The sequence below is a fragment of the Sinocyclocheilus rhinocerous genome, unplaced genomic scaffold (genome assembly GCF_001515625.1).
Source record: "Sinocyclocheilus rhinocerous isolate Xijiao unplaced genomic scaffold, SAMN03320098_v1.1 scaffold254, whole genome shotgun sequence".
Taxonomy (NCBI): domain Eukaryota; kingdom Metazoa; phylum Chordata; class Actinopteri; order Cypriniformes; family Cyprinidae; genus Sinocyclocheilus; species Sinocyclocheilus rhinocerous.
Genome location: NW_015628690.1, coordinates 1908564 through 1919113, shown reverse-complemented (window position 1 = coordinate 1919113; position 10550 = coordinate 1908564). Strand labels below are relative to the sequence as shown.

The 10550-nt window shown below is 38.4% G+C and overlaps 4 gene segments (V, D, J or C); all 4 read right to left on the bottom strand.

Moving 5' to 3' along the window:
* Positions 1 to 3554: 3554 nt before the first annotated feature.
* LOC107738263 (immunoglobulin iota chain-like) lies at positions 3555 to 4248 on the bottom strand (the record flags this gene model as incomplete). The annotated part of the segment is given in 2 exon segments: positions 3555 to 3868; positions 4209 to 4248. Coding segments are annotated over 2 exon segments (354 nt in total), but the record flags the coding sequence as incomplete, so codon positions are not given.
* Positions 4249 to 5115: 867 nt separating this feature from the next.
* LOC107738227 (Ig lambda chain V-VI region NIG-48-like) lies at positions 5116 to 8162 on the bottom strand. The segment is given in 3 exon segments: positions 5116 to 5160; positions 7676 to 7995; positions 8099 to 8162. Coding segments are annotated over 3 exon segments (405 nt in total).
* Positions 8163 to 8287: 125 nt separating this feature from the next.
* On the bottom strand, positions 8288 to 8761 carry LOC107738226 (T-cell receptor alpha chain V region CTL-F3-like). The segment is given in 2 exon segments: positions 8288 to 8634; positions 8716 to 8761. Coding segments are annotated over 2 exon segments (393 nt in total).
* A 908-nt stretch (positions 8762 to 9669) lies between these two features.
* LOC107738225 (Ig kappa chain V-IV region S107B-like) lies at positions 9670 to 10226 on the bottom strand. The segment is given in 2 exon segments: positions 9670 to 9983; positions 10161 to 10226. Coding segments are annotated over 2 exon segments (354 nt in total).
* Positions 10227 to 10550: the final 324 nt, after the last annotated feature.

Genomic DNA, 10550 nt, shown 5'->3' with positions numbered 1-10550 from the left:
GCCTTGAAAAATATCGGTATCGTATCGAAAACAAAATAAGGGGTATCGCCCATCCCTATCTCTGAGTCGCCAGCCAAGCACGTTCTATAAATAGCCTAAATTAGCATCGGGCGATAAATGATATCATATCGATATTATGATACAATTTATGTTAATAATGATGATAAGCTCTGGACATTTTTACGGATTATGGATTAATCACAACAGAAATAAATGTTACAGCAAGCAGTCAGTGCATTTTGCTAATAAGTCTGCATGTTCTGTGTGTCTGTGTGAATGCGTGGAGTAGTTTCATCTGATACACAAACTGAAACACACATGACTCGCAGTGTTTTCAGCGTCTGCGTCTTAATATATGAGGACATGAACACATGCACTTCGTCTTCAGAGCTGCTCTGAGAGTCACATAATTTATACAGTTCTGTTGTGCAGCATCATGTCTGATAAAAAAAAAATGCAATGTTTTGTTGTAAATTGATTTCCCTTTCGAAAGGGAACTCTACGCTGCGTCCTCTAGAGGGCGCTATGGGGAACGCCTTCGGCATGACCGGTGTCTGAAGCATGAGTCGAAACACAACAATGAACTTGACATTGGCAGGCGGCAGCCCATGACGTCATAACTGGTGCGGCCGAAAGTATAAAAGGGCACCTGTGACTTACGTCATCCTCTTTCTTGTCTTCAGGAGATGTCTGTTTGTTCATGAGTTAGGAGCAAGCGTGTTTTAGCTCCTGAGGGAGCAGAATGCATGCATTGAAAGGGACATTTTCTCAATGAAGCTCCGTTTGTGATGTCCCTATTCTCGAGGGATGTGGGACGCGCTTTTGGGTGGAATGTTTAGAGCGAATTTTTCGGGATGCATTCACCTCTGATCTAGCACTCTCTCTCGGGGTTCGGAAGCCCGCGCTGCGGTCTCTTCCCCCTCCGAGTGAGAGCTTGCTGCTGCTATCTTCCTCCGAGGAGGTTGATATGGTTAGCATTAATACTGCTTTTTAGATTGCTTGTTTTTCTCTCGCTATATCATGTGTGGGGATACACACGATTTATGAGTGGTTTGTTTGGGAGTGGAGTACGCACAGTCAGCTCTCGTTCATTCATAAAATGCAACGCATTTTTCTTCTTGCGGGTAGAAGCTCTTATGCAATATAGAATCGAGCGGCTCGAATCTCGCATTGCCACAGCAACGCGTTCGTTATGGGTCTGCAACAAAATTAATGCGTTGCAAGCTGTTATTCACAATTCTTTTATATTGCATATATTTTGATGATTTTCAGCTTAACATCCAGACCGTGTTTCACTTGTTTGGTTGTTTGGCTGCATTTATGGAGCTACAAGATGCCCTCAGCATGGAGTGTAGTTAGGCCTCATCTTGTTTAGAGAGTCGTCATGCTGAGGCCTCTGCTCCTAGAGCTCGGCTAATTACTGCAAGCATCGTCAGGACTCGTCTTGCTACAGAGAGTTATCTATTGAGGCCTCTGCTCGCGAGAGCTCCATTAGGACAGTATCTGTGAGTTGTAGGCTCTATGTGAGCCTCCTTACAAGATGTCCTGAGCATGGAGTGTAGTTAGGCCTCAACATGATGACTCTTTAAACGAGAGGAGGCCTCCGCTCTTAGAGCTCGGCCAATTACTGCGAGCGTCGTCAGGCCTCCTCTCGCTACAGAGAATTATTTATTGAGGCCTCTGCTTGCCAAAGCTCCGCTAGGACAGCGTCGGTGAGTTGTAGGCTCTATGTGAGCCTCCTTACAAGATGTCCTGAGCATGGAGTGTAGTTAGGCCTCCTCTCGTTTAGAGAGTCGTCATGCTGAGGCCTCTGCTCCTAGAGCTCGGCTAATTACTGCAAGCGTCGTCAGGCCTCCTCTCGCTACAGAGAATTATTTATTGAGGCCTCTGCTTGCCAAAGCTCCGCTAGGACAGCGTCGGTGAGTTGTAGGCTCTATGTGAGCCTCCTTACAAGATGTCCTGAGCATGGAGTGTAGTTAGGCCTCCTCTCGTTTAGAGAGTCGTCATGCTGAGGCCTCTGCTCCTAGAGCTCGGCTAATTACTGCAAGCGTCGTCAGGCCTCCTCTCGCTAAAACTAAAGATTCTCCTCCCCAGCCATCTGCGGTCGTAAAATTAATTAATGATCAACATGGTGCCCAATTGTCTCGAGCAGTTACTGTCCCACTCTGCTTATCTTCTCAAGAGACGTCGAAAGCAGTAATAAGACTTAATCCAATCAAAAGAAGAAGAAAACAAGGTCTCCTTACTAGCTGGAAAATTTATGCTGAATTGATCTTAAGCAGTAAATATAAGCCAATCTCTGCTTTTGTGGTTTTCTTGTTGCGATCTAAGAACTAGTAACAAGTACTAGAACTTTGGGACTTCCTCAGAACTCCGTAAACTCTCATATTCAGAACTGTATATACTGATGTTAACGTCTCGCTGGACGAACAGTTGATAAGGTGTAAACTATCAAATTTGGAATCAGTTCAATAGGGTTTATTTTGAATCTTAAGATTCGATTCCCCTCTCAAAAGAATTAATGTCCTTACAGGGTTATTTATTGAGGCCTCCGCTCGTGAGAGCTCCACTAGGACAGGATCTGTGAGTTGTAGGCTCTATGTGAGCCTCCTTACAAGATGTCCTGAGCGTGGAGTGTAGTTAGGCCTCTCATTTAGAGAGTCATCATGTTGAGGCCTCCGCTCCTAGAGCTCGGCTATTTACTGTGAGCGTCGTCAGGCCTCCTCTCGCTACAGAGGGATATTTACTGAGGCCTCCGCTCACGAGAGCTTCGCTAGGACAAGATCTGTGAGTTGTAGGCTCTCTGTGAGCCTCCTTACAAGATGTCCTGAGTATGGAGTGCAGTTAGGCCTCCTCTCGTTTAGAGAGTTGTCATGCTGAGGCCTCTGCTCCTAGAGCTCTGCTAATTACTGCGAGCGTCAGGCCTCCTCTCGCTACAGAGAGTTATCTATTGAGGCTTCTGCTTGCCAGAGCTACGCTAGGAAAGCGTCGGTGACCAAAGCGCCCTCTAGAGGACGCAGCGTCTCGTTCCCTATTCTCAGGGAACCATGGTTACATGCGTAACCTGAGACGTTTCATTTGATTACATTTTAAAAGATTAGTTAAATTGTTAAAGTTTTATTAATTCATTTCACTAGACACCATTTTTTATGATAAATTTGTACTGAATCATAAAACACGCAATCCATAAGAAATCAAATGGAAAACACAGAATTTAGGGAAAAATTTAATGCATTTTTGCATGTATCATATGACCCCTTTAATGTGACTGTACAAAAATTGCAAGTTGAACTGTATTTAAATCAATGTTTAGTCAGTGACTTACATCCTAGAGGAGAGTGCAAACAAATAGCATTCATAAGTTTAAAAATATGCATAATTTATCATACCACTGCTGCAACTATATAGTTTATATATTGTTTTATAGTTTATCTCATATTAATACAGTGTGAATTTATAATATACTGTACCTATATTATGGAAAGAAATTGGTTGTACACCTTCATCTGTGTCAGGTTTTTGTACAGTGTTCTTGTGTTTCCTGTCACTGTGGACCTCAGAGCACAGTAGTACAGAGCAGAGTCTGATACAGCAGCAGAGGAGATGATCAGATCCACATGTTTGATTTCTTTTGTAGCTTGTTTTTCTTTTCTGAGCTTAGTGAAGAATCTGGGATCTACATCAGATGTCTTAGTGTCTTTCACACTCTCTATTATAAGCACAAGAAATTGAGGAGCTGATCCGGGATACTGACGGTACCATTGAAGTGATTGTGCAGAGGAATAACTGCAGAATAAAGTAACAGTTGAACCCACTGCAGCAGATTCCTCAGTGCTGTCTGCTGTGATTTCATCTCCAAAACTCACACCTGGAAAAGAGGGAGAGAGATAAAAAAATAATAATCATTTGTAAATAATGATTAAATTGATTTACTATAGTGATTTGAAATTAAGCATACAATAAACAATACTAGTTAATTATATTAAATAGTAATGTTGCATTGTCATTGTGATATAGGATTCTACATTGTAAAAGCAGGGGAAAATGTACAGTATTTAAGGATGTAATAAGTTTATATTTTCAATGAAAAATTAATTAAGCATGTAAGATAAGATTATTTGACAATATATATATATATATATATATATATATGTACATTGTTAAATTAGAAATGCAAATGCATGCAAAACATACACAAATGCACTTACATGTCAAGGCAGAAAGCAAAATGACTGAATGAAATATCATTGTACATATGTGTGTCACTGCAGCAGGAGTTTTTTTGACTGTCTTTGTGACAGTCTAGCAAATGTAACAAGGTCATCTTGGATCAATATGCCAAACTCCTCCTCTTTGATGCCAATGCCCCTCTCACATCTGCACATAGTTTAAAACTAAACATTACATTTAGGCTGCATTTACACTGCAGGTCTGGATGCCCAAATCAGATTTTTTGACTATAGCCTATCCGATTTTTTTGACGACCTGCTTACACCTTCTTTTAAAAGTGACCTGTATCCTGTATCTGCATTTACACCACATCTGCCTCAAATCTAGTTTTAGTATGTTTTCTTTTATTTTGTCCCCTATTAGTTATTATTATGCTGAGGCAGAATCTGCAAACTTTTAAAATATTTTTTAATAAATTTGGGGGATAATTTGTGGAATTGTGAAATGGATTTAAACTTGATTACAATGTGTTAAATGAAACTACCTGAAAATAATCATATGTGAATGCCGGTCATTCCAATTTTGTTGAGCTTCATGTTCTGTGCATACAGATTTCAAAGGGGCCTGGCAATGTAAGTCCCCTGTAACGTGTATTCCTTAGTTTTTGTATGAGTGTTGAGTGTGTTTCAGTCACTGTGGGCCTCAGAGCACAGTAGTACACCGCAGAGTCAGACACATGTAGGTTCTTGATCATCAGTGGAAATGTTCTTGGTGTGGAGTTCAGTGTTGCAGAATATTTCTTTGTAAAATCAGGCTCAGTGGTATATTGATTCAGAATGAATGTTGGTGATCTGTTTGGTAGCTGTTTGTACCAAAAGAGGAACGGACTTGTAGAAGCAGTAGTATAATTACACATTAAAATAACTTGAGCTCCTTCACTTTCAGTCATTTCTCTTGAAGTCTGTTCAATCCTGTCCTGTGCTGAGGACACTGGAAAAATAGATAGGAAAAAGTAAGTCATTAACATGAATTATTAGCAAAGTAAACTTAAACATTTATTAAGCTTAATGTCAGTAAATCATTTTCTTTTAAAGTATACAGATGTGCTTACCATCATAATGTGCTATGCAACACAGGGAAATCAAAGCCCATCTAAACATAGCTGATCTATAAACAAACATTCAATCAGCTGTGCTCTCAAAAACTGTTCATCTCGCAGAGTACTTCTTTAAAGGTTTGTGTTGTCACGTGATATACTCATACATGGAGATGGTGATGCTGACCCCTTGTGGATGAAGTTTGAAATAGCATAAAAAATGTTTTTTTTAAACCATTTTTCACCAAATTAGAATTAGCCTGACAATGTTTTAGGACACATGCTTGAAACTAGCTAGTCATCTCTGTGTTGTAAAGATATTTAGTTACTGGATAAACCAATGGGTATCATGCACCCATTTTTTTATATTCTTTGTAGTAAATGATCTGAAGATGATTACCTTGATTGTTTATTGACCACATTTGTGCATGTGAATGAGTGATTTCTACCACATATATTTTACACTGACACTTTTCAACCTACAATAATCATGCATTTGCATTTAAAAATGCTCAAAGGTGTGGCTCCTCTGAATGGGCAAAATAGTTCTAGATATAATAGAGGGGTCTGCATGTAATTCAAGATTTAAGGGTCACATTTCTCCCTGTACATATAATATATAAATACATGCCAGACTATAGAAGATATTGTGCAGCGCACCGCATTCACTGTCAGATCTGTGTAGTCCCTCCTTTCTGTTTACATTTCACACCCGAGGAACAGTTACAATCGCAAATGTTTTCTCCTGTATTACAGCAGAAAATAGAAAATTGATCTATGATCATTATTTTATTATTTGAGAATTAGTACAATAGTAAAGAGCTGAATGTGAGAGTCACATCTTTGATGCCAAAGCCCCCCTCACATCTGCACATAGTTTAAAATTAAACATTACATTTAGGCTGCATTTACACTGCAGGTCTGGATGCCCAAATCTGATTTTTTGACTATAGCCTATCCGATTTTTTTGACGACCTGCTTACACCTTCTTTTAAAAGTGACCTGTATCCTATATCTGCATTTACACCACATCTGCCTCAAATCTAGTTTTAGTATGTTTTCTTTTATTTTGTCCCCTATTCGTTATTATTATGCTGAGGCAGAATCTGCAAACTTTAAAAATATTTTTTAATAAATTTGGGGGATCATTTGTGGAATTGTGAAATGGATTTAAACTTGATTACAATGTGTTAAATGAAACTACCTGAAAATAATCATATGTGAATGCCGGTCATTCCAATTTTGTTGAGCTTCATGTTCTGTGCATACAGATTTCAAAGGGGCCTGGCAATGTAAGTCCCCTGTAATGTGTATTCCTTAGTTTTTGTATGAGTGTTGAGTGTGTTTCAGTCACTGTGGGCCTCAGAGCACAGTAGTACACAGCAGAGTCAGACACACGCACATCCTGGATTGTCAGTGGAACTGAAGTTTTGCTGAGATTCGCATGAAATCTCTCCTTGAATTCTTCCTCACTGTTTCCAGATTTAGATAATTTATTTAACATGTGTTTTGGATTTCCATTGTCTTTCTGCTGGTACCAAAAGAGAGTCGGGCCTGTATAAGTAGCCTCATATGTACAGTCGATCGTTACAGTATCACCTTCAAAAGCAGATTGAATCCTTGTGTGCTGATCAACTTTGTCTTGAGACTGAGAATTACAACCTGAAATTGAATTAAAATAATATGACTAAATATGCACATTACACACATAAGGAAAATTCATTTTAAATAGATTTGAAAAGAATAGTTATTTAATCTTACTACTCACCCCAGATATATAAAACTATGATCACAATATTAAATTTCCAGAGCGCCATTATATACAATTGAAATTGCAGACTCTTAAAAAATATGCAGAGATGTTGTGATCCTCTTCCTCTTTCTGCATCTGATAAAGCAGCAGTAAATTCATATCACATGGTCTGACTGTTAGGAGGAGCCTCTGTGAAGAAGACTGCATATTGTGTATAAATTAAACTACAGTATATCACTTAATTATTATTACATGTGCAATGATTAATCTTAGGATATGCATACACTATGCATTCATGCATTTGATTAGCCTATATTATTTATTCACCAAAACATGCAGTGAATAAAGACTTGACCGCTCTCTACACTTGATCAGTCAGTTGCGGCATTCAGTGGCAGTGTGATATTTCCTAATATTTACATCATTGATAGCAGTGGTGTTTTAACGTTGGCTTTACTTTCATGTCTCTCACAATGCTGACTCATGTTCTGTTATTCCAAATACAACTGGCACTTGCATCCCAATGGTCTTCAAAAAGACCTCAGATGATTTCAGTATTAAAATTACTAGTATTTTGTTACAGTTTTGTTCTTGTTGCTAAACCTATTTTGTGTAATAGATGCAATTCTGTATATCAGGTTTTTGCACATTGTTACTGAGTTTCCTGACACTGTGGGCTGCAGGGCACAGTAGTACAGAGCAGAGTCTGATACAGCAGCAGAGAAGATCACCAGATCCACACGTTTGATTTCTTTTTTAGCTTCTGAAAATAGACGTAGTTCAGGCACAGATTTGCTAGAATATTCAGTGACAAAAAGTAAAAACTCTGGTTTTGCTCCGGGATACTGGCGATACCACTGGATAGTAACACTAGTGCCGCTAGTGAGACTGTAGTTACAGGACAGAGTCACATTTTCACCATCAGAATCATGTTTTTCTGGAAACCATGGTTGTATTGTGTCACCAAAAGAATTTCCTGTGCAACAAAAAAAAAAAACATTTATTCACTGCATATGCAACACTAAATGGATTTTAAGGGACATTTATAATAAGCATATTGCTTAAAAAATATATCTTACCCATGCAAAGTTGAATTATTATCCAGTTAAAGAGAAACATGATGTCTTCAGAGAGACAGTGATGGCAAATATAGTATTTGAACAACTGTTTGTCTCTGTCTCACACTCTCAACAGTGTGAATAAACTCCACCCACTGCTAACAGCATTGAAAAAATATGCTCATGTTAAAACTGTATGTTTCAGAGCCCTTAGATCTTGTCAGGATGTGTATGTGTTTCAGTCACTGTGGGCTGCAGAGCACAGTGGTAAACAGCAGAGTCAGACACACGCACATCCTGGATTGACAGAGAAACTGAACTTGAGGATTTGTTGAGATCTGCATGAAATCTTTCCTCAAATTCTTTTTCACTGCTGCTTGATCCGGTCGAGAGTTTACGGAGCATGTAAACTAGGAATCCATTGGTTTTATGTTGGTACCAGTAAAGATAAGGGTATGAATCACTGGTACTGTAAGTGCAGTGAAGTTTAACCATCTCATGTTCAGAAGCTGTTTGAACTCTTGTTGGCTGATTGACAGAATCCTGTGTATTGCACTCTGTCAAGAAAAAAACACAGATATACTGTATATTCTTATATAATGATCATGGACTATGTTAGACTTAATTTAATTACTTACCAAGAACTACTGCCAGTAAAAGTAAATTCCTCAGCCAGATTAGCATTGTTTATGTGCAGCAGGCAATATTAGTCTGAAGTCTAACAGTGCAAATATGTTTGCAAAGGATATACACATATAGCAGGGACTTCATAAATCAGCATCATAGATTATGCCACACAGTGGCCAACTTCTGAAATTACATTGTTTTCATTCAATTATAAACGGTCCTTCTCAAAGACAAAAGCTGAAATAATCTTAATGCAACAAGTCCCTTTCTGATATTTTTTTTTTTTGCTTTCTGTACTATAAAAAAAACAAATGTTTTTATAATGTATCATTCTTTCTTGCAGCAAGACTAAAAAGCACAAAGAATGTTGTTGTATTACATAAATGACAAAGACCCTTTGAGTAAAAGCATTTGCTAAATGAATAATATATAATGCAGATGGCTTTGGTTTGTTGAGGACTAGATTTGAGCATGACAATAGTCTGTGTGTCAGTGGGAGAAGAAGCTCCGATGTCACTGCCAAAGCCATGAAAATAAACCCAAAAGACTGAACGATAATATATCAGTATAGGCTGGATGCTGTTGGAGAGGCAACAGGGCCATGAACTCAACAGGAGTAGTGCTGAGAGTCCTAATATTTAAAAAGACAGAAATCTCAACACCCTTTCAACAAATCTCACTTAAGTGACTTCCCTTTACTGGCTCCCTGTTTTACTGCATTACAAGCGATTAAGAAATTATATTTTAGAATGCGTTTGTGTATAAAAGGAACCGCAAAGAATGTAATACTGCATTGTCAGTGCTTTTTGGAAGTTTTTATGTCTAATTATAACTCACACAGGTGTTACCACATATTTTATTACATTCAGGGCTGGATAGATCATGGTTTTGATTGTGGTTTTCAGTAGATAGTTTCAAAGTGAAAAGAGCTTCAGGTTTTTGTAAGACAAGTTTCGTGTTTTGTATCACTGGGCTACTACTCTTAGAGCACAATAATAGAGAGCTGAATCTGACAGACGTACATCAGTAATAGTGAGTTCAGTGGATGTGCGTGTTGTATCCGAATTAAATCGACCATCAGAGGTGTGATCATCATTACGTAATCGGGCTCCTTTGAGTAATAAATACTGAGGTTCTCTGTTGGGATACTGTCTGTACCAGTAAAGCACAACATATTCACTACTTGAACTATATGAGCAGCTCAGCTTGACCATTTCTCCTTCTCTAGAGTTTTTTTCTGTCCCTTTATCTGGCTCGATGTTGTCTCCAGCCACCAAACCTGTCAACAGTAAGCACAAATATAACAGATTTTTGATTTGTGAAAGCAAAGTTGTCAAAATAATATTGGAAAAACATGTCACAGCATGTTTTACAAAATAGAAATGACCAAAATAATATCAATATAGCCTTTTTATGTACATAAATATTTTTGTCAGCTGCTCAGTAAATAATATACCTGTTCCCACAGTGAGAATCAGTATAATGCATCTGTCCATGTTCAATCAGATCAGTTCAGTTCTCTGTTGAGGCTCTCAGTGCTCTGAGCTGTAAGTCACTCCAGATCAGTCAGAAACACACACAGGAACTTCCTGCTCTCTGAACTTCCTTCTGCTGTTTATGACTGTCATTTAACTGTGTTAGATAACTACGCTATTGTATAAGCGATTTAAAGAACATTGTATATAAAAAGTTTTACATGGGGGTTTAGCCTACATCAAAAACAATATCAGAAGCATGTTAATTAAACCATTTTTGATGGACTTCAGCTTCCTCACTGTGCACAAACCATGATAATGGTGATGATGGAGCACAGAGTGTATGCAATGGAGTATTTCTTTAAAAAGAG